Source organism: Stylophora pistillata, chromosome 4 (genome assembly GCF_964205215.1).
Source record: "Stylophora pistillata chromosome 4, jaStyPist1.2, whole genome shotgun sequence".
Lineage (NCBI taxonomy): Eukaryota > Metazoa > Cnidaria > Anthozoa > Scleractinia > Pocilloporidae > Stylophora > Stylophora pistillata.
Genome location: NC_142522.1, coordinates 21,196,635 through 21,220,922, shown reverse-complemented (window position 1 = coordinate 21,220,922; position 24,288 = coordinate 21,196,635). Strand labels below are relative to the sequence as shown.

General features: G+C 39.7%; 1 protein-coding gene and 1 pseudogene across 2 annotated transcripts in view; one reads left to right on the top strand and one right to left on the bottom strand.

Moving 5' to 3' along the window:
- Positions 1 to 692: 692 nt before the first annotated feature.
- The window catches only part of LOC148732830 (alpha-1-macroglobulin-like), a 69,580-nt gene continuing 45,984 nt past the window's right edge, over positions 693 to 24,288 (bottom strand). For both annotated transcript variants that reach the window (XM_088757511.1, XM_088757510.1), the window contains 19 exons: positions 15,146 to 15,356; positions 14,456 to 14,687; positions 13,461 to 13,697; positions 13,065 to 13,116; positions 12,405 to 12,494; positions 12,022 to 12,195; positions 11,173 to 11,254; positions 10,284 to 10,440; positions 9,639 to 9,713; positions 8,812 to 8,971; positions 7,891 to 8,123; positions 7,161 to 7,316; positions 6,881 to 6,952; positions 6,095 to 6,246; positions 5,117 to 5,204; positions 4,507 to 4,581; positions 3,751 to 3,847; positions 1,584 to 1,643; positions 693 to 1,072 (listed from right to left, as the gene is read on the bottom strand). In XM_088757511.1, the coding sequence (XP_088613637.1) occupies positions 1,062 to 1,072; positions 1,584 to 1,643; positions 3,751 to 3,847; positions 4,507 to 4,581; positions 5,117 to 5,204; positions 6,095 to 6,246; positions 6,881 to 6,952; positions 7,161 to 7,316; positions 7,891 to 8,123; positions 8,812 to 8,971; positions 9,639 to 9,713; positions 10,284 to 10,440; positions 11,173 to 11,254; positions 12,022 to 12,195; positions 12,405 to 12,494; positions 13,065 to 13,116; positions 13,461 to 13,697; positions 14,456 to 14,687; positions 15,146 to 15,356 (2,414 nt within the window). In that variant the 3' untranslated portion in view covers positions 693 to 1,061. The remainder of the gene's footprint in view (positions 1,073 to 1,583; positions 1,644 to 3,750; positions 3,848 to 4,506; positions 4,582 to 5,116; positions 5,205 to 6,094; positions 6,247 to 6,880; positions 6,953 to 7,160; positions 7,317 to 7,890; positions 8,124 to 8,811; positions 8,972 to 9,638; positions 9,714 to 10,283; positions 10,441 to 11,172; positions 11,255 to 12,021; positions 12,196 to 12,404; positions 12,495 to 13,064; positions 13,117 to 13,460; positions 13,698 to 14,455; positions 14,688 to 15,145; positions 15,357 to 24,288) is intronic.
- LOC148732831 (uncharacterized) lies at positions 22,697 to 23,962 on the top strand (annotated as a pseudogene).

The following is a 24,288-nucleotide window of genomic DNA, read 5'->3' as shown; positions in this document are numbered from 1 at the left end:
GAACTGGAAACGAAGGTTTTTGTTAAAAATTTGTACCTTTCAGAACGTTTACGGCCATTTCCCCATTCCCACACAGATTAATGATCAACTCGACCCATCAGGGAAAGAAAAACGGCTAACAAAAAGACGATGTTGGAGAACTAAACGTCACATATGGCATTTCATCATTTTTAAGGTGTCTTGGCCTCCAAAAAGAGAACGTTTAATAGTTCATTCTTCTTAGTTTCCTCCACGAAGGTGGTTTTGAGCTCTTTTACATCACTCTTATGGTTGCGAATTCAACATTCACATTCGAATGGTTCTCACAATGTAACGGAAAAGTCCCTCTTGGTAAAAACAGTAAGAATCTTTGTCTTGCAAAATAATTCGGTGCACTTAAAAGCAACAAAGAGAAAGTAAAAACTAGATTGTTCAGTTGTCTGTGATGAGTAAAAATAAACGGCGAGAAAGTGTTTCATACCCTCTTTTCAGACATGTACAAAAAGCCAAATAACGAAGGCAGAGGAATATTTCTGACGAGTTTGAAAGTGTTTTGATACGTGATTGCGTTGGGTGTCCGAAATACATACATTGAAAAACTTGCTACTGACCAAAGTTCACAACAGTCATTGTTCACAGTTTCACAGTTCACTGTGAAACCGAAAATTCAAGTTTTATGGATCATCTATATCACAAAAACAAACCAAAAAAGCTGCAAACCAAGGCTAAAACTTTTATTCTACTTTGCGACTACACCAACATCTATATCACAAAAACGAACCAAAGAAGCTGCAAACCAAGGCTAAAACTTTTATTCTACTTTACCACTACACTAACTACACTTTTTCTAATGCTTAACAAAGTTTTCTTTCAAATCATTCAAAAACTCACGGTACTCTCAGGATAACTTTAACATCTTAGATGATAAAATACAATCCCTGATTTAAGCAAATTGGTATAATTGGGTATAATTGTTCAGACTAATTTGTTAAGAGAATATGAGAACATTTCTACTACAAATCAATGCCAAAGAACTCTAAATAAGTCCCAGACCAGTCTCGAAGCACGTTACTTCCACATCATCAAGGTTGGTCTACAGAAATAAAGATAAAAGATACCATACTTTAAGCACCAGTCACGTGGTTAAATATTCAGTTCCTAAGTTGAAAACACTAAAACTACTGTAATTGTATCTTAAGTAGCTGTGGAACGTCTGATCATTTTGATGTATGAATCAGCCAAAGTAATACTGTTAATTTGGGTGGGTCCAAATTCTAATTACCTTTTGGTTCATTAAGATTTCTATGTGTGAAATATGGTCGAGATAAGACGACCTAACTTACCTAGATAGTTACAAAATTAATCTTTGTTCCTGACAATAGTCAGGGTCTTTGTGTGTGTGTGTGCGTGTGTGTGTGTGTGTGCGTGCGCGTGTGCGTGTGTGCGTGCGTGCGCGCAATGGTTACATGTCAACCGAACTGCTTAGAGGAACGACTGTCTTGAGGTTAAAAATTATACGGTGTTCAGTTAAAGCTCAGTGTAGTAATTTTAGCTGATGGATGCTACATAGAATGCCGACACATCTTCATGTCACTACTACTCACCGACAGCATCCAACCTACACATGTCCTTTGTGATCTTGTACATTATTGTAGCGGAAAGATCTGTAAGAAAAGTGGACAATCAGAACTTAAACTGGCTAACTGAAATGACATACCATGTTAGAGCTATTTCATTTCGGTGTCATTAAATCTAAACAACAGCCAATCAGAAGAAAGGAAAATATCACAAATAGCCAATGCGAACCCTGAACAGCTGTCACGACCCACTTAAAGGCTTTCAAAAAGGTCTTGTATGATATATTTAAAAACCAAAATATATATCATCTTAAAGTTTTATCCTTTTAGTTTAATTCATCAAAGTTTCTTTCTTGGCCCGCCATAGGCGGCGCGTCCAGCTTTCAAAGAGTTCGGGCTAAAAAATGACCAGGAATGTACCAAATACATGACCTCTTGCGTGACAGCCGTCAAAACGGATCGCATTACATTTTTTGTCATTTTAGCCTGAACTCTTTGAAAGCTGGACGCGCCGCCTAAGGCGGGTCAAGAAAGAAACTTAGAGGACTTAAACTACAAGGATAAAGCTTAAAGAAGATATATATTTTGATTTGTAAATATATCACACAAGACCTTTCTAAAGGCTTTTTAAATGGGTCGTGACAGCTGTTCAGGGGTTCGCATTGCATTCTTGACAAAATAGCCCAAACTCTTTTAAACCTGGACGTGCCGCCTATAGCGGACCAAGATAGAGAATTAGAGGAATTAAAATACAAGTATAAACCTTTAAGATGATGTATATTACGATTTGTAGGTATATATGGCAGACCTGTTCATAGGCCGCTGAAGTTGACCTTTATTTTACCTCCGCGAAAGAGACGCGAAGTACTTTATTTCAACGGGTCGCTATTCAGACTTAAACGTAACAACACAACAAGAAATTAATATTTTCTAAGAGATAAAAGGACCATCTGCTAACACACAAAATTTAAAAGCGGGATTGCATCGCGTTGTAGCGTACGAAGTTGCCGAAGTTGCATAATTTTTCATCGCTTTACGGAGAGGACAACGGCCATTTAGGCGTATTTTGAACTTTTCGATTTTTCTGAGAAAAAAAGCGTGATAGAACTTTTCGATATTATTTTCGAAAAAGACTCATTAAAAAGGTCCTTTAGAAAAAAAAAACGAATTACGAAATTTTGCAACTGTCGGCGGACTCTCGATATTTACGGTCAGTGGCTCTTAAAAGTCTGGTTCTTGCAAAGGGATTGGTCAGTCTACTGTGATACTTAATACTGTGAGAATCAATTACTGTGGGTCTGTTATGATTGGTCGGTTTCGGTCCGTTGGTAAGGTCAGGTCGTTCTGGCACCTCTTTAGTTGTGTAAAAGTAGTGAAAGAGTCGTTTGTGAGGTGCCGGTGGTCGCAGAAATCGTTCGAGAAACACCTGTTCTGAATCAGTAAAATAGCTTGTTGGGGAACTTTTGTTCCGCTCGGTGGTTCAACTGAGGACTGTACCTATCACACTGTCCACGTTCTATTTTAACACGGAGTTTATTCTTCTACCTCCCAAGGGTTTTACTATCGATCTGATTACAGTGTGCGTGCACTTCAGTTTTTCTGCTGTCTTACACAATACAGTATTATAATCTATCACAGGCACAGCTTACAGTAATATAACTATCGTATGTACAATATATCAAGCCTAATTCACATGATCCCTTCCTTATTTGGTTCAATCAGCGCGTGCAAAGTACATCAGCTGATAAACTGTGCACTAAGTTCAATTTACTGAGAATTGATGCAATCTATCACGTAATCATTTAACTAATTCCTTTTACAATTCATATTTGATTTATCATTAATGAGCAACTAACTTATTCCCCGACACCAGTCGTTGAAAGGAATTCGTGCAGTAGACCTTCCTTCACCTGGACAACCACACATCAGGATCAACTGTTTCTCCCGTGCATCGCACACTACCGTATATATGTAAATCTAATGAAATTTGAATTCTAGATGAGAGAAATGTCCCTTCAGTCCAGACTAAGCTATCATGCTCTGTTTGATAAATACTGCAAGGTCCACCATTGACTTCAAAAGCTAAAGTTTTAGAATCTGAACTGAAGTACACATTTTAAACCGAATCAATTTTAGAGTAATGACGCAGCTCCTTGTACGTTTAGAGTATGGATAACTATAGCCGAAGACTCACCTGTCTCGTAGTAGTCATACACTGTGACGGAAGCTGGTTTGGTATTCTTTACCACAGCGGATTGGAAGATTTTGAACGAGAAAGAAACCTTGTCAATCTAAAGCAAACGGAAAGGACGTTAGTAACGCTTAAATCCTATTGAGCTTGACTTCCGAGTTCTCTCTAAAACAAACTGAAACCGGATAAATTTTACAGGCATAGATGAGGTTCTTTTCGTCATTGTTTTCGCACGCCGTTGTCTTCTCCTGTCCACACTTAACCCTTCAATTTCTAAGAGTGACTAGCACCTAATTTCTTTGCACATTATCCTCACTGAATCACAAACATTAAGGTTATCAGAATACAGGAAATGACCACCAACTCAAAGAACTCTTTCTTGTTAAACAAATTCTTCTTGTCAGAACTATAGGAAATGTTAACAGAACAGTAGGGAGAACGTGTATCCTGATGTTGGGATGTAAAGGGTTAAAAAGGAGTAGAGTGGGCACAAACACATCTTTAATTCTGTGTTTAACTAAAACCCATCAGAGTGGCAAGGACTTTCGATAAAAAAGACCTTTATCGTCCGCATAAATTGTTCGCTGAAGTCAAGAAAAGCAATCTTCATTTCCTCGTTTTCGTTATAAGTGGTTGACTAATTCGCAAACGTTGTCTTTCAAAACTACCTGAGGTCATTAGGGTTTTAAAGCTGCGCAGACTGGCCAAAAGAGTTTAATTCTTAGGATCACTTAACTGATAAGCACCTATTTTTCATACCTCGTCAAAGTACATGATCACGTGTTGACCTTCCATCTCGTATCGCTTGAGGCCAAGCTTGGGTTGATTCGAAAGCTAAAAATGTAATGTGGGAAATAAACATTACAAAAGCCATCAACGTACATGTGAAATCTTACACAAATATCTGCTAATAACTACAGAACACATATCATGATTAAGCTGTAATGCAGATACAGTAAGCGTAAGTTGACCCTCTAGCCTAGTCACGTGATTAGCACCTGATGTGAATAGGCCAACAAACTGGCAGCTGAAAGAAGGAACTAAAATTCAGATCGTGACAACTAAAGGGTTTCATAACTTGGCGTGAATTTCTTTCTAGAAAAGTCAACTTCTATATCAGTGACTGATTTCATGTTCTCAAGATTTTCCACAAGGTGTTTTTCCTTTCAAAGCTAATATTTCCAGTCTCCTCACTGCTCTACTGTTGCCTCTCGAATCATCTTCCATATCACAAGTGAGGAAGTTCGCGCTCTCTGCGCTCGTTCTCACGCGCTCGCTTCAGGTGCTTCCCTTCTAGAACTAGAAACAAGAAAACACGCCATAGGACAAACTTACAATTCCACACCATTGTTGGAAAGTGTCATCTTACCTTTTCTAAGCTTTCTTCATCAACCTGATAACCGGACACGAGTTTGACATCGATGACCGCCATATTGGATGTATCTTCTCTCAGCCACCTAAACCAAAGAAGAAGCAAAGCCATGAACACCATTACAAACTTGCCTCAACTCAAAAATTACTTTTCTGTCCTAACTGAAGACGCTCCCAACCTGTTGATCCTTGTAGTGTGCAGGACGCGTGTCACATATGAACCCCGCATAGTGGAACCTCATTTAAAAGGGTCCCCATAGAACCATAAAAAGAGTCCCCCGGGTTTCCCTTCGATTCAAGAGAAGCAACAGATACAAATGGTTATGTGAACATTTAATCTGTCGGGACCATATTTTGTATCCCTTGAATAGACAGGTCCCTTCAATAGAGGTGACCCTAAAAAGAGGCTAATTATGGATTTTTATCAAACTTGAGGTGTCAAATTTTTGCAAGGTTAGCCTAGCTCTTCCAATAGTCATAATAGTTCCTAATAGTCCTCAGAAGTGATTCAGGATGCCTGAAAATGTAATTTACATCACAGAGAAGTCATAAATTCGATAAAATGTTCGACAGAATTTCTCTTGTATGTTTATGAAGGCTACGTATAAAATGTAGCCATTGATTCGTTAAGTAGCAATGTTTCTTCTCTAAGAAATAACAACTCAGTACAGTAAGGCAGTTTTGATTGAGTGCAATGGAGTCCAATAGAGTTAAAACTGAGTTGATAATGTAATGTGGCTACCGTAAAGAGTTAAACACCTGACGTTTCGAGCGTTAGGCCTTCGTCGCTCTGAGGAAGGGCTAACGCTGGAAACGTCAGCTTTGTAACTCTTTATGAAAACTGCTTAGCCTCCGTGCAGACTGTAATCGTAACTGCGAGAAACGCCACGAAAAACAAGGCCTCGTCTCTCGTCATCCGTTCCACAGGGCAGACAAGAGCTTGCCCACAGGCTAAAGATTTGGTGTGGACTCTTACCTGGCTGTGATTGAAAACTCAAGAGGCAAACACAGAGGATCACCGGTTTCTGTCGACAATGGAGCAAATATATCATCCGATGGTGACAAGGTGACGTTCAGATCAAACGCTGGTTCTTCCTTCACATCTGGGATGTTATATGAGACGTCCGCCTAGACAGATATCAAAAACAGAGGTTGTAACAGTCTCCCTGTAGACTTTGATATATATATCTGCAACAATTCTTTCTTCACGGATTTAATTTCTATCAGTTACCAACTTGACACTTAGAAGAGGTTATAAAGAGTTTGAGAGATTTTGAGAATTTAATTCATAAATATAGTGATAAGAATAAATATATTCAGATGATGGTATCCATAAAGAAAATAAAAACAATGATAATAATAGCAACAACAATATAAGTAATGCCAACGACATCAAACTCAATAACGATGATGATAACAACAATTATCACACTGATAATAAGAACTTTGAAGATTTGTGAGGTGAAATTTGTTTTTGCATATTCATAGGTGGAACTATAATACTGGTTTTTACAAAAGAAAGAAAACCGGAGGACTCAGAGAAATCCCTTGGAACAAGGACGAGAACCCGAAACAAATCAACCCACAAGTAAATTCAGGTCCGAGAATCGAACCCAAGCCAGAGTGGTTGGCACCAAGCGCTAGTATCAATGCCCCATATCTACTCCCTTCTCAGCTGTACTCATATGTGGGCACATTCATATAATAGGAATTCAACCACACTGGATGCAAAAACTCTGATGAACCAGCTTATCACACCAACCTGCATTAAAGCACAGCCCTGTCCGTCAGCCCTCACGAGCATACTCTCCAGCGGCAGAATACTTGATGGAACCTAAAGGTCCATAAAAAACAAGATCATTTCTCAGCGCAGCAACAAAAGCAATTCTTAATCGTACAGTAAAAGGACGATGATAAATCTTAGCTTTTCCGCAGAATTGCTCAAAACTTTCTTAAGACCGCTTACAAATTTAACAACGTGTGAGTGAAGGGGTTGAGCCCTACCAAAATCTTAAAGAACCGGAGGGCGAAGAATGACTTACCACGGATTTTTGTGTCACCAGCCTGTTGTTGTCTGTGATGCGCAATGTGTGCCTAAACTGCTTGCTCTCTTCTCCAAACTGAACGGTCAGGTCTGAGGAGTTTGTAAACGTCTCCCTTGCATACCCGCCTAGGGCTTGTAGAGCAACACATGTGTCCTGACAGACATGAAAACAAAGTTATTACTGAGTTCATTCGTCTTAAACATTGCGTGTTTCGTGGATATAGGGACTTGAAGAAAACCACGACGGCGGGGGCAACAAGAACAAAACAAAACTTCGAATGAGCGAAAGAATGCCGCAGCATGTGCCTTTTAAAACCTTTTACATTTCTGAGTCGTTTGATGCTGAACAACAACGCGAAATCAAAAACTCTTGCATTTTCCTAAAACTGAAACCTCCACAACGTATCAGTCACGTTTTTAATTCGAACCGAACACTACATTGAAATGTTATTCTCAAGGGAAGGCGTCGCACCGTCAGGAACGGTATATATAAGGAGCAAATGGCGAAATTCTTGGGTTAAAAGAAAGTTCGTTTCTTTGCGTTTTTCCCAGACGTTGCTGTAGTCACATCTCACAATCCCAATCACTTCAACGTGCTCGACTTTCAATGTAATTGTTACATTGTCATAGAGGACAAACCACCGACAGCCTTCTTATAGCCATGGCGTTCACCACCCCTGTTTACCCTCGCTTTCATATTGATGACAATTCACAGAATTGCCTATAACCTGCGTTGATGAAAATCCTCCCAGAGCATTCCTTTGTTTAGAGAGCCATCTAACAATCGACAAGGCGTCGCCTATTAGAGATAAGTCATCTTCTGCTCGGAGGATGTAAGTCATCAGGGCGTATGACGTCATCTCGATGTCAGCAGCAGGAGCACGGTAGTAAGGGTTCCTCCAAAAATCGTCAGTAAGAGGGGTTTTCTTCAACTTTTCCTTTTCCCAGTGGGTCAATCCATCTGTTTTGAAAAATAAATTTGTAAACAACAGCCGATACTGTTTTTACTACAGCGTACCAGGGTGAGCGTTGTGAGGCGTGGCACGAAGCAATTACCGCACCCAATCATATTAACAACTAGACTCCATGCTGTCGTGCGTCTGTGCAGTAAAAGTTCATAGATGACGTGAAAATGTTGAAAGAGCAAAAACATGGCGCACCAGGCGCAGCCGAGTGTGTTACTGATGTTCTAACCACATATTGACATATTTTGTGATCTGTTGCTGAACAAATCCAAAATGGGTTGCAAAAAGAGTGAAAATTTGGTCAATAAATGAGGAGTGGGTTTACAAAGCGGATCTTCTTTTCCCTTTCAGAGCTCATAAACGAAAAGTCTCCATAAACACGTATTCAAACACATTTGCCACATACTGTCATTAAAGGAGTTTTCAATTGAGCGTCCGATCAATCAGGTTTACATCATCATCAGCCAATGAGAACTGAAAGTGGAAATATGCAAACTACTTGAAGCGCGAGAAAACGCGAGTGATTGTTTCAAGTTTTGCATGTGATTGGTTGAGAGGACGAGGGAGTTTTCTGGACCAATCACAGAGCGAAGTTAAGTAAAATTAAAGCACTACGGAATTACATTTGACACTCGACTGAAAATTGCTCAAACATGTACAGGACCTGAACAAGCAAGAACTGACCTTCTAGGATGGCTTTGTTTCGCAGTGCTCCAAATAAATCTGCACCATATTGATCTTTCGCCAAGTTGAAGGTGTAACTGAACAAAGCCAAGCTATATGAATCAGTCACATTTGAAATGAAACCCCTCAAACAATTCAGTGCGTTTTGAATGACAACGTCCTGTAAAAAAAAGTTGTATAATTTGCTAAATATACCACGATCCTGGTTTGTTGTTCAGTCTACTTTATACACCTTGTTTTTCAAATCGTTGCATGGTGAAGTATTTTGGACCTAAGCACTTTGTAAGCCCAAAAGGTATTTCTCTTAATCTAAGAGAAAATCTCACGAAAGGCTGAGACATGTTTCCATACCCCAGAAACCACAGCTACTTGAAGGATAGAAGTATAACTTGAAATCTACTGGGGCAAAAATGCTATATGATAGACCATTTCCGAATTACCTTTGGCCTATTTTTCAAAGCGAGACCGCCCGGTGCTTTTCCTTTCGAAAGATAATGAGTTTTCATTCAAAAGAAAACTTTCAATTTCATGAGCACCAGGCTTCGTTTCTAAAAAGAGGCCAAAGGTAATACGGAAATTGCCTTTTAAGAACAACACGTATCTGGTGCATTGGTAAGGTTGACTTGTTGAAAAAGAATAGAGTAACAGCAAATGTTCTAACAAAGAGAATTTTCTTAAGAATCAAGAGCTTCTTGACCTCGCGATCATTTCCTGTATTCTAATGACCTTCATGTTTGATTCAGGGGTGATACTTTTTGGAGATATCAGCTGCTATTCACTCCTTGGGGGTGGGAGGGGAAGGACTAAAAAAAAGTAGCAGAACCAACCTGAGGTGATATTCCAGATTCCATAAGAGAAGCTGTCACAAACGCGGTGAGAGTAGCTTCTGTTGATACACCTCCCTGGTGAAAAAATAAATAAATATTACATCAGACATCAACAAAGCCTGCACAGCTGGCGTAATTTGGGCGAGCGAGTGCTCAGTATTTTCTTAGCGAAAAATGGCCAACATCTTTGATTTTAATGGCAGTGCGGAAGGCTGAGGAGAGAAATAAATTTGTACCAAGGGGGTGAGTGACGTTCAAAAATAAGGAGAGGGGCTGGGGTGGAGAAGTGAATAGTTTTATTTTGGCCCCTTCCCGCCACCTCCCTTTACCGTCGACTCTAACTGCAAATTACACATGGCCGGTTAAATAAACGATCGCGCCTTTCTTAAAGTCAACTCGCCCTAATGAGACGCTTGCACCACAGGTTAGCATCAGTACGTCTCTTCTTGGAAGGGAGTCACCATTAAGTTATGGAATACGAACGATATCAGGGATTGCATAGCAGTCTCATTACCATGACCAGTTACATTTTTTGGTGAAACAAAAGAGAAAACTATCTTCATCTCCAACTTTTTCTGGATTATCAATATGGCCCTTTGGCTTATCTAGAACTAGAGTTGTTGTTGTGGTTTTGTCGTTGTTTACCTTAAGGCGCTTATTAAAGAGTCTCCCATACTTGGGGAAGCATCCATTTGCAAGTTGCTTGCTAGTTATCCAGTTCGCAGTCTGTTTAAGCTCCTCTGAATCGATAAAGATGAAGCGTTTTGCCTGGGCAAATGAGCGAAGTACAAACGCTGTTAACCTAGAGAAAAACAAACAAGCATGAAAGATGATGGCTGAGTAACCAAAATAACATCATCAAATGGTAAAACATACTAATCATTAACCCTTTACACCCCATCATTAGTATGCACACTCTCCACAATGTTTTCTTTACGTTTCCTTAGGTGATGACAAGGAGAATCTGTGTCACAATTGTAAAGTTCATTAGTTGGTGATCGTTCCGTTAATCTTGTGACCTTAATGTTTGATACAGGTATGATGTTAAATGTTATATGGTGTTTATGTTAAATAAACGATCGCCCACTTCTTAAAGTCAACTCGCCCAAATGAGACGATTGCACCGTAGGCTAGCATCGACACCTCTTTTCTTTGAAAGGGAATAACCATTAAGTTATGGAATAAGAACGATATCAAGGATTTGCATGGCAGTTTCATTACCCTGACCAGTTACATTTTTTGGTGAAACAAAAGAGAAGTTTGATGATGACAAATGCTTAGATTATCAAAACGTCAGTCATTCTGGGCAACGAAAAACACATCTTTCTGAGACTACCCGCATCCAGACGATCAGACGACACGATAAAAGAGTATTTTGAAAAACTAGCGTGTAATGAATGCCCCTTCTTTAAAAGACTACAACCTGCGCAAAAATCTAAAGGTATTTTGTTAATCATACCACCGCACACCCCTATTGCGATATAGGAGACCCTGTCGAAAGAACTCAAAACTTGTACAAAGCACCTATACGTACCACATGTTTCCTTCGCTATCCCGATTTCCAAAAGCGCTGTAGGATCCATCAGTTCGTTTGTAGGTCAACTCTCTCTGGTAACCTAACACAGACACAAAGAACATGCTGAACTTTTAACTTACACCAGCGCAAACGTTAGCTCTCAATAACATTTTACACCCTACACATCAGTATCCATTTTCTTCACACTGTAATCTGCACATTTCCTAAGCTGCTGACAAAGAGAATTTGATTAATGATGGAGAGCTTCTTTATTTGGCGATCATTTCCTTTCTTCTCGAGGCCTTCATGTGATTCAGGGGGGGGGAGGGGGGATGGTAAGGGGAGATTAGATCCTCTTACTTTTCTCGATTTTATGCTTTCCTTTTATTGTAGAGCGCTTTAGAACTTTTGCATACGGTGCTTTCTACAAGACTATTTTATTCTTATCTCATGGGTCAAAGGGTTTCAGATACCATACAGGTCATCCTCGACTCTTTGGGTCGCCTTGGGTTGCCCTTGGTTACATAGAAATAAACATAAATTTTTATGTTTTAACAAATATAGTTACAAATAATTGTTTTAACTCGTGGATATGCGAAGCGTAGGGACGAGCGATGTGGGGATTCGATATGCAAATTTTGGGGAGTTAGCACGACCTTAAGAGTCTGGGGAGTGGATGTATTTTACCAAAATGCCCGATCGATTGTTAAGTATGGTGGATCAATTGGGGAGGACTTTTGAAGGAACGACGGCTCAATTCTGTTTCTTGGAATCACAGGATCCTTAGCTTGTAGTATAATCACTGTACATTCTTATTATATTCTGCGCAATAAATGCACAAGTTCCCCATAGTGTCATTTTGATTACCAGTCGTCATGATGTTCTTGGCTTTGCTTTGCACAGAGGCTGTCATCTGTCCGACGGCTGCCAGGTACTGCATGATGTAAATGCTAGGAGCAAAGTTAACCATGTTCTGTTCGCCACATCCATAAGGAAGCCTTAGCAGGCCTGCTACATTCAAGGTTGGTCCCATAAGATCACCTCAACAAGAGAAAAGTCATATGAGGTGATCAGACATTGGACTTGCATCAAGACAGATGGCGAAAACAAATTCCTATTCTAAAACGTAACACAATAGAACTTAAAGAGGGAAAATCAAGAAAATTCACACCCGAAATCACCAGCACCTCAAACTAATTAGATGTATGATTGAGATCATACCAAACTCAGAACGTACGCCTACTACTTACCAACTGTTGACACAACTGCATAGACAGAACCAGGAACATAATTCTTCGGCAGAGAGATTTCCATTGAATCGTTAAACTGTGAGTCATTTCCTGGAATTTACAAGAACAAACCATGATACATTATTCCTAAATCTACACACATTGTGAAAACTCTCCTATAGACATGACAAAGATGAAATTACGGCCTTTATCACTAACTTTTTTGTCTTCTAGTAGTGTTCCTTTGACGCACATGATGAAACTGTTGGTAGATATGTAACTTATTGCGTCTTTTGATGTGTAAGAGAAAACAAAATTAATTTGAAACTTATTGCACAATGATCAAATTTGAATTGAGTGTCAAAAATATCTGGCATTGCTTTGGTTTTTCTTTACTTCACTGTGCTATTGGTCAAGAACTTGTACCATTCTCTAAACTAATCAGACGCAAAACCAAAACCAACCACGACCTCGTCGCCCGCGTTTTCCCGCGTTTTAGGCAGTTTGGTTGTTCTACTTTGAATTATTGGCTCTTAAAGGTATTTTCCTTTCTTTTGATTAGCTGTTGTGATTACTTTGTTCTGATTTACGACATTCAATCGAAAAGCGGTCTAATGTTCAATAGCATGATAAATTGAAGTCTTGCTGCGAACTAAGGTTAAAAAGAGAAGCCCAACATACCTTTGAGACATACAAAGCTGCTGTACGTGTACTCCTGACGGATACCTTCAGGCTAAATGATCAAGAACAAATACAAATGAAGCGGCAAGCATCTTCAATAAAGACAATCTTTCACATAACTTAAAGTTCTCCAAAGCATCAAATAAAACAAAGGTAATCACTGGTCTTTTAAGGGTGGATCTCAAAGAAAATTCCGTTATAGTCAGAAAATAGTGACCGCGACAGTGAGGCAATTACATTAAGAGCATCACTGTCAGGCAAGCTGATGTCGTTACTTAAATCAGCACCTCGAGTCAGGGATGAGTCACCTGATTTGCAGTTGATAATTACAACTTCAGTGTAGTTCATGGACACAGTGTATGGCAAAATAAGATAGAAAAATATCACTACTTGTACCTCAACAAGTAATTTTCTTGTGACAGCATCAGTGACACCAAGAGCTAACTGTTCTACTCCTTCATCACACATAGATGAATCAATATCTTTAGCCACAACGGTCAGAGGGATTTCACCCAGTTTCTTTGGAACTATATCGAGGCGTACAGAGATGGCTTCATTGCTGCATACACAAACTGAGCGAGACCTATTGGACACTATCCTGTAGTAAAGAGACTCTTCAAGACTCAGACGGATCTACAACAAAAGTATACAGAGAGAGAAATGTTTAGCAAGGATTTTAAAAAAATACTCGTCTCCGACAAAGAGGCTAAAATGTCTATCTCTACTTGTTAGAAATACTTATGTTTTGTTTATTGTACAATGTGCTCTTATATTAGACAGTACTTCATGTGCCAGGTAAAGAGTAAATTTTATCGACTTTTTACACCCTAACGTAAGTATCCATCTTCTCCACACTCTACTCCATGCATTTCCTTTGGAGACTTCATTTAACAATCAAAACTTCTTAGAAATCATTTTTAATAATGCATGATTCTTTAGCACTGTTGTTAGGAGAAATTAGAAGCTGGTCACTCTCAGGGTCTAAACGGTTCACGTGCAAAATAAGGAATTTGTCTAACCGTACCCAAAGACGTTTCAAGTGAACGTAATAACTCAAGGTGGGGCAACAAGCGGTCTATTCCAGTCTCAAATGGGAATGTGAATTATGCATGAAAAGACGAACAATATTTGTCTTCCATCCCGAGTAACATTAAAACATTACACCAAATGAGTAGCAAGAAATTTTGTACATCCACGGTTTTCCATAATTTGCTAGACCATAACAAACAAGTAATGCGTGCAGACCGGCAAATGTAATACTATACACTCTGTATACGCTTCTAAGTTTGAGGAATCCAGGAAAGGATGCGTCCCATTTCGATGTAAATTCACTCTATCAGAAATCAGAGAAATTAAGAACCATAGTTATTCCTGCCGTTGGTAGCACTTACCGTAAGACACTTGCTCTCATAGTTGAAGACAGCTGCTATAATGGACACTTCCTCGCCACGGATAACAGAGTAAGGCAGGGTTAGGGAAACAAAGAAAGGCTGGAAAACCTTGAGCGAGGTGGACTGTGAAATACCAAGTCCAGCTGAATCAGACATAGCGAAAGCACTTGCCACCCAGGTGGTTATTGTGTCTGGAACCTTGGCCTTGATAACTTTCTTTCCAGTATTAGGGCTGTTCAGAGTAAAAAATAAAAGAACAATAGTCATGATATTTTACAATCTGCAGTTTTTTCGCTATCAAGTCCTCCTCACATTACAGAGATGCTGGTGTTTTGTTGTTTAAACGTGATGGTTGTTTCAAATCTTGCTATGGTTACCTTTCACTCTCCAGTGAAGAAATACTTAAAATATAAATGTACATATAAATACGAACCATCGACCTCGACCTTCCGCACAACAGTCCGGCGCTCTAACCAATTGAGCTAACCGGGAGGCGGTTTCCAGTACCTGCAGTCTTTATCAGGGACTTTCCAATCCTAGAAAATTTCAAAGTAAAATTCCAGGACATCCATGTTTTCAAGGACCTGTACGAACCCGGTGTTGCACCAAACAATAATTTTTCATGAAAGAATTAGAAAAAATTGTTAAAATTCCACCAAAGATTTCAAAGCTACGCTATTCTTATCTTACTTGACTACTTCCTCCGTCCAGAGCCATGTCTCAGGAAATTTCTTACGAATAGTTACAGACTTCTTCTCCTCTTTCTCAATTTTCGGTTTGTTCCTTTGCTTGCTTCTTTTAAATGTTTTCGCTGAGAATCTCCCAGAATGGCGAACATAATTGAACATTAGCTCAGCTGAACCCCTTCTCCGACCTTCTGTGTGACGGTGACGCCGACGCCCTAAAATATGGACATAATAATAATAATAATAATAATAATAATAATAATAATAATAATAATAATTGTTGTTGTTATTATTATTGTTTCATATTTATATTGCGCAAATTAACATGTGGATATGATCAAATGCACATCACAACACTCTTTGGGGGACTTCGGCCGGACTGCATCAGCAGTTTGCAAACAATCGAAGGAAACTTATTCGAAGATGCCCCCTCCCCCCAAATTCCCAGTAAACAGGCCAGACCACATCACAGTAATCTCGTGACTGGATTCTTTAACGTCTCCTGCCTAACCAAATTAACTAATTAGTAGATGCAGGAGACGGGACCTACGGTTTATTCGTCCTTATCCGAGAAGACTAGAATGTCTATCCATTTCTTGATATTATAGAAAGGTAGCGCATTCTCCTCAGTTATTTTAAGACCTTGAGTATTGGTCCTGCCGGGGCTCGAACCATCCACCTCGACCTCCCACACAACAGTCCAGCGCTTTAACCAATTGAGCTAACCGGACATGTAATCTTTGACCGCCTCCCGGTTAGCTCAATTGGTACAGCGCCGGACTGTCGTGCGGGAGGTCGAGAGTTCAAATCCGGCCAGACCAACACTCAGGGTCTTTAAAATAACCGAGTAGAAATTGTTGCCTTTGTAATAATTTCTGCAAACGGTTAGACTTTCTAGCCTTCTCGGATAGGGACGATAAAATGGAGGTCCCGTCTCACAACCCCTTATATGTGATTAAAATTTGTTGGACGTTAAAGAACCCACGCACTCCTCGAAAAGATTAGGGCAAGTAGTGCCCGGTGTTGTGGTCTATCTTTGTGCAGTGTCTATCCAGGGTGAATTGGGGGGAGGGGTGGTGCCTCGCATGGACCTTGTGTTCCGTTTGCATTAACCCTTCCGGTTCTAGTCATACTCAGTAAAGTCGTTAAAACAAAAAACTAAAAAAAACTAAAACTTTATATTGCAGAAGTCATACCAGCAAAGTGATGCACTCAGCTACAGCTCGTCCCAGTTTCAACAGGAGTGTCACCTCTTACCATGAATGGGATGCCAGTTAGCATTCACTGCAGTTTCCCAAGTTCATTACTACCCTTGACACTCCTGGGTGGACAGAGCTATTGCGATAGTAGTGTCACTTTCACAGCACTTTGAACCAGTCCTCGCAGCTGGAGGTTTGCTAGTTTATCACAAAGCAACACCAACTTGCTCAAACAGCATCATTATTCCGCAGAGCCACAGAAAAAAGCAACTTGACAGAGCAAACGGTTGGTTACCATTGCGAGTTAAAATGCACATTAGTGAAAATTAGCCATATACTGTAAATTTATCTAATTTCAAATAAATTAAAGCTACTTTTCAGTCACTTGACTTTGTCTGTTGGAGTTAACAAAAAGTGTGCAGTAATTCTTTGTAACACCACGTTCAAAATCAAGTCTTCAAATGCACAACGACCAGTGAAATCATAAAATAATGACAGCGACAATAAGAATACAGAGAATAATGAGTTAGGAACAGCATTGTGGCAGAATGCATGAATAAGTAATACACTTATATGATAGATTCTTCTTTTCTCTTTCTTAACCATGTGATTTTTCCTTAATTATTACAAGAGGACAACACACAGCACGCTTCATAAAAACGTGAGATCACTGCTTTTCAGCTCATCGGACAGAAATATTAAAAAAATTCTGCAGACATATGTTGTGAACTTGCAGATGTTATTGGCTGACTTATCAACCATAACATTGACTGGGACTCTGCGCAATGCCTAACCTACAGCACTGACTATTTTCAACGACTGACTCTGGAAAGCTGGTTTACTAACTTAGAACAGACTCCCCTAAACAGATGTCAACAACTACCCACCCCATACAAACGACTCATTCACGACATAAACATCACAAACGACCGAAAAAGAACGACCTAACTTTACCGACAGATCGAAACAGACCAATCACGACCGACTTACGTCACTTGAGTCTTACAGCCAATAACATCACGGCAAAACCAACCGATCATTTCACACGAACTGGAATAAGAACATTCTACTGACAACAATCATTCACTTGACTCTGATGATGACTTCCGCACAGGTTGTCGAAACGTCAGTCAATACCACCGACGACAGTCCTTCTCAGGACTACACTCACCCGGACGATCAGACTACACCTTCACATGTTATTGCGAAATCGCAAAAACCATACCAGCTAAGTGATGTTCTCAGCTAAAGCTCATTCCAGAATATCACCTCTCACTCTGAATGGGATGCAAGGTAGCATTCCTTCAGGTTTTCCTGGTAGTTCAGTGCTGCCCATGTAAACTCCAGGGAGGACAGAGGTATCGAGAGTAAAGATTCCATTCCCAGAAATTAGGACAATGACCTTTGCCTCACTTTGAATCAGACCTTACAGAAGGAGTTTTGCTAGTTTACCAGAAAGCCATCCCACCTTGCCCAAACAGTACCACTATTCTGCTAAGCCTCACAAAAAAAAGCAACTTGACAGAGTAAATGGTTGGTTATCGTGATAGTGAATTAAATGCACAACTGCAAATTAGCCATACAATATAAATTAATGATTTCTACGAAAAGCCATTTTTCAATAGCTGGATTATGCCTGTTAGAGTCACCATAAACTCTTTTTTACTTTTTTGTAACACCACTCTCAAAATCAAGTTTCCTAATACACTACACAAAGAGTGAAATCATGAAATAATGACAGTGACAACAAGAACACAGATAATAATGAGGTAGGAACAACGTTGTGGCAGAATGCATGATTAAGAAGGCTCGAAAGGGTTTTCCACAATTAACAGCAAGTACCAATCAGTAAAAGATATCAGGACTGTCAAACTTATCATCAGGATAATGACTTTACATATGCATAACACTATGTTAGGGCAATCTTTTTAGGGGGTTCGTCAGGCATTATCTGTTGCCATGGCAACAGTACAATAGTGCTAAAAGACCCTCTAAAACTCAGTTTTTGAAAGATATCTCAAAAACCAAGTCGGTGACCTATTTTTTTTTTAATTTCTTAAACATCATCACATTCTCTACCTGTATACGTGATATTAAAAAAAAAATATCTAGTAGAACTTGAATTATTTAGGAAAATGCTGTTTTAAAATGTAAAAAAATTTCCACGAGATAGATTTTTTTAAAATTTTCTTCAGGAACGCGTAATGATGAAATTTATTTGTACACAAAAAATCAGGGTAGGTCACCTAACTAATTTTTATTTCCGGTTTTTGCAATTTTAGCTCACACTTTTATATCAGGTTACGCGTTTTAAAAGATACCGCTGACTCAAGGGTTCATTTTCGCGAGGATGAGTCCGTGTCCGCGCGATTAATCGACGGATGCCCTCAGCGCGGAAAAAATCGTACATCCTGAAGATGGTTTCACATTGTTTTGTGATTTTACACATTCCTGAAAAGTGAGTCATCATTTGAGACTCAGACTGCTTACCGTTACGACAGTTGGAAATGAACTCCGGAGAGAAACTCTGGAGAGAAATTATTCTCTAGCGGAATTGAATTCGATATATGATGACAAGTTGATTTTGCAGATGGCGCCAATGCCAGTACTCCATTGAGGCTGTTAATGTTGAGTTTCTCGTACGGAGATTGTAGTGTAACATGAGACAAACCAGCATCTGCCAGCTTCTGGACCATGTTTGTCGAAAGATGAAGCTTTCCATCGAACGTCTGGATGGTATCTTGTCGCTGTTCCGAGAAGATGGCTTGATCGAAGGCGTCATTCGGCGATACACATTTACCATGATTGACCGATATAATTGTTCATGTGCAATTTGAAGTGGAAGAGTGAAAACAATTTGGAGTGAAAAGAATTTGCTTTGACGTCTTCCAGATTGTCACGAGCGTCAAACTCAGCGGAAATTAGGGTTTCATATACATCAGCAATTTGTTGGTCGCTGCAGATTTCGCGAATTTCTATAATTTTCGAGGTACTAGAGGTATGAACAAGCCTTGGCTTCATTTTTCTTTTCTTTTCTCTTTGCCACTGTCATAACCGTGAACTTTCATTATTCCGTTTAATTGGAAAACAAAACAAATTTTGCAATCCTTTCTTAACAAATACGAGTATGCATTTTCGTAGTTGTAATTTACAGTGTATCAAGGGAAATATCAACAATCTTTCTCACAAGTTAAAGATGAATATTTTCTTTTAATTTTGCCGTCTGTGTTTGAATTAGAATTAAAGTCTCATCTACATTTTTACGATCTCTTGTTTACTGAAAATTATGTTTATTTTTATGACAACATTTACACTTCTCCATTTCCGTTAATAAAACTGTCAATGTTTACAATCCTGTATCCAACAATGATTTCAGTTTTCTTTTCATGTTCCAGTGAGTTTTTTAGGAAAGTTTTCGGTCATTTCATTTTATTAGGAATCAAATTCAATGCGAAACAAATCCTAGCACTCAGAGGTATCCACTTAAATTTTTCGCGGAACGAAGTAAGATCTACCGAATGCACTCGACGCGTCTTTATTGATGGAGTGTCGACTTCACCATCCTCCTTTAGCTCGTCAAATGAAATTTTTTTGACCACTTTCGGCAAGAATCCTGCCATCCGAACATTTCCTACCTGCTTTCAAGAAGTAAACTTTCCATTTTTGTTTCTCAAACAACCACTTCCGCTGGAAACAAAAAGGTGCCGGCAATTTTGAAACGCTCATGGCGGCCATGTTTGTTTACAACTCGCCCGCGGATCTGATCGCGCACGCTATCGCTTATTTCTCTCGCGAGTAATTAGCTTGCGTGTATCTTGGAATCCATTCTCCGCGCGGTCCAAAAAAAAAACCTTCCGAGCCTCCTTAAGGTGGCTCGTACCAGTTTCCTCGCGTGGGTAACAGGTCACTCTTGCGTGCTGCGCACGAGAGAAACGTGCGAAAGAAGCGCGAGATCAAAAGATGAAGATTCAAAACAAAGATCGCGGCGCGTGGAATTTTTTCTACTTTTGTGAGAAGTTTACCTAAGAGCTTGTATTTGATGTGTTGAGCGGCTACTGTGAATGCAGGAGATAGAAACTAAGATAAAGAAGACGATTTTCGGAGAAGTAAAGATTGCTTCACTTCACATTTAAAAGAAATATTCAACCGATATGAAATCTTGCGACGGCGAAAAAAGAAGAACTCAAGTGAAGGATAATCTACCTGAAGTGGAAGAAGACTTTGAAACTTAAAGGAAAATAATATGATATAGCCAGAAGTCGTGTGTAGGATTTATAAGATGAGCCCGAGAGGCTATCTTTGACAGCTGTTTAATGATTTTCTTAATTAGCAGTAAACGTCTGTAAACATGAGATCGTAGGCGCGCGCGCGAGCACACGTAATTGTCAGCGGTAGCTATAACAGATCACGAGCAAATGTCGATCTTATAGAATCCAGATTTTTAAATGCGCGAGAACGCACGCGGAAATTACTAAACTCACGAAAGCTATTGCATGAAAACAAGTCCGGTGACCCCTTCTTTTTATTGTTCCAATATGATAATAACGTCGAAAGGAATCATCAGAAAAAAAACTAGAAAATTCTACGGAAGGAAATTTGCGATGTCTGAAAATTGCCTTTTTCTAAATTTTCTGAAATTCCGCTCCGTATAATTTTTTAAAAATCTTTGTGCATTTTCCTTTTCAAGTGCCAAAAGCAATCACTGAAAAAAACCATGGGGTCACTGGGTTAGTTTTCGAATTATTTAAGCCACAAGCTAAAAAATGCGTCTGAATAAGCCTATGAAAGCGTTGCCATGGAAACTGCTGCTAGTGATGAAATGACACCTATTTTTGGATTACCAATGATTATATAATTCAACCCCGTAAAAGTGTCCAACTGGCCTTGGTCAGTCTTTCTGTTGTATTCTTTCAAAGTTACAAACCATGAAAAAAGACGAAAACCGGTACGAGCCACCTTAAGTGATAAACAGATAACAAGGGCTCTTCTTTTCTCTTACTTAACCAAGTGAGTTTTTCCTGATCACAAAACAGCGGACAGCCCACAGCACATTTCATTAAAACTTGTAATCACCACTTTCCCGTTCACAGGGCAGATGAGCAAAAAAGCAAAATCTGCAGAATTGTGCTCTGAACTTGCATAAAGTCCACGTCTCTTTAAATGGCGGCTTTAGCTGGGGGAGACGTTTCGTCTCATAAGGCAGGTTGGGTGTGCATAGAATAATAAGGAAAAAAATCCTAGACCAAATCATAAACTTGTAAAAAGTATCTTCTATCTTTTATGATGTGCTTCTTCCTTGATGACCAGTGTACAATGTGCCCTTCCACTTTCAAGAAACAAAAATCTTCCACGTCAGCAAAGATAGCCATGGTCTAAAGCAAAAGTCTTGTGGGCAGTTGATAATTTCATGCTTTGCCCTGTCTTGACCATGTATCCAGAGACAATTTCTTGCATTGCTCTCTCATTTGAAAAAGCCAACTAATTTCCCGTGAATGCATAAAAGCAGTTTACTGTCCTTCTAGAGAGCTAGTTTGGTACTTGTGTGTAGCCGACATTGGGTGCACCACTTCATTTATTTGTACTTCCTTTCGTCCAGCCATAAACTGAGAAAAATTTTTAAAAATCAATTTCTCTATACAGGCTCAATCGAAAACGAACAAGTTATGAAGTAGCCCTGTACTTCCATCCCTCCCTTTTTCAGCCAGTTGCTATAAGCTCAGGCCTTAGTCAATTTCTGCCAATTTTTAGGTAAAAATGAGAGCTTTGTATACAAAGTAGTTCTTATCCAAAACACAAACAACATTTCAATATGCTGTGTCCAGCCTTTTATCATATTTCAGTGACATGTTTAAACAAAAATGTACATTAAAATCATAATGAGTGCTTGAAGAAAATACAGATTAGCACATCAGCAGTCCTTCAGATCTTTTATACAAGTAACACAAGGACAAGTAGTGAGATCGTACTTGATTACTTCCTCAGTCCAGAGCCAAGTCTCTGGAAATTCATTACGGATTTTAACGGACTTTGTTTTACTTCCTTTCTTCACTCTGCGAGTGTCAGTGATACTGATAAACAATGAGTCATCCTCTTTCATCTCAGGGACAGCCATGAGGTTTGCAACCATTGGCAGAGCTCTACCGAACCCTGAGCACTATCTGAGAGAGGCGTTGATATTTACATGGCAAAATACTGAATCAGCTGAGCTGCATGTAGGGTAGGTGTAACGGTATCGGTGTTACCGTTCTATTTACTTCCGGTCCACATTTACGTCATAACTACCATGGCAACAAAACTTCAGAGACCATGCTTTCCGGTTGTTACGTTTTGTCGGACATCGATTAAACAGCAGCTGTTTTACCTCACTTGTGTGTGTGTCTGTTCTTCCTATAAATAACGCCACATGGTGTCAGTGATTTGGGATTCTTCCTACAGAATCGTCGCTGGAATACTTAAGTGCATTTTCAAGCCAAACCCAGTGAATCTAGCTCCAGATGGCCGAATCAGGCTCGTCAAGCGTAGCGTCAACAAGCACGGAGCCAGCAACTCCTCAATTTATCCAGTCCTCTATTCCTTTACCGTCGAAACTAGACTTCAAGAGGAACTTAGCTGTGAATTGGAAGACATTTAAGCGGCTTTGGACAACCTACGAGATCGCCTCACGGCTCAGTATGCAAAGTAGTAATCTTCGAACAGCCACATTGTTGACATGCATTGGCCCAGATATCCTGGAGATTTACGATGGTTTGCCCTTCGGAAATGAAGAGGAGAAAACCGACATTGACAAAGTGATAGAGCTTCTAGACGCCTTTTTAATCGGTGAGACGAATGAATTATACGAAGCCTATCTGTTCAAACCAGAGAGTACAGGCGGTCGGTGAGTAATTTGATGTTTTCCTTACAGCTTTACGTTCGTTAGCTAAAACATGCAATTTTGGTATCATGCAAGAGCGAATGATTAGAGACAGAGTTGTGGTAGGAATTAGAGATAACGCCACTCGAAAAAAGCTGCTAGCTGAGAACAAACTAACTCTTAACAAGTGTATTGATATTTGCCGAGCGAAAGAAACCACATCCAAACAACTGAAGGAGATGTCCCATGCGGAGGAGGTTAGCGCCGTTGCCACAGGCCACCCAAAATTGAAGATAGGTTTACGCCATAATACAGTACGAAATCTCAGTAAAGTTCAACGCCCCGTCCACAACAAAGTAACAAGAACCAGTTAGATGCAAGTTCTGCCACAGAACCCATCCTCTAAAAACGAACTCTGTCCAGCATGGCAGCACAAGTGTGATAATTGCGGTGGAATGAACCACTTCTCAGTGGCTTGAAGAAGTCAGGAAGCTAACAAAAAGCAAACTAAGAAGTCAGTTCACAATGTAGAACAAGAAGTTCAGAAGTTTAATGACGAAGATTCTGATGATTACTTATTCAGTGTAGAATCAGTGAGCGTCCTTTATGCAAAAAACAGTCCTAAGAAGATTTATGCTAACATGCACTTGAGGGATGAAACAGTGTAATTCCAATTAGACTGTGGAGCAACAGTCAATATCCTCCCAGCAGAGATTTATCAGCAGATATTTAAGGATCCGCGGATGGAACGCCTTCAGCCTACTCAAACTACCCTCGTCATGTTCAACAAATCAGAGCTAAAACCTCTAGGATGTACTAAGGTCGAGACCTTCAACCCCAAGAATGGACAGTGTTACCTCACGGAATACACCTTCGTTCCAACAGGTCACACAGCACTCCTCGGTGCTGAATCGGTGCAGCAGTTTGGCCTCATCGTGATTAACACCGATAATATCATGTCTCTCTCGAATGAGATTCCCACACAGCCGGATCTCGTGAGCAAATTCGGAGATGTCTTCTCAGGAGAAGGAAAGCTCAAAGGAAAGCTTCACCTCGAGATTGATAAGTCTGTAAGCCCTGTGGCACTGCCAGTGA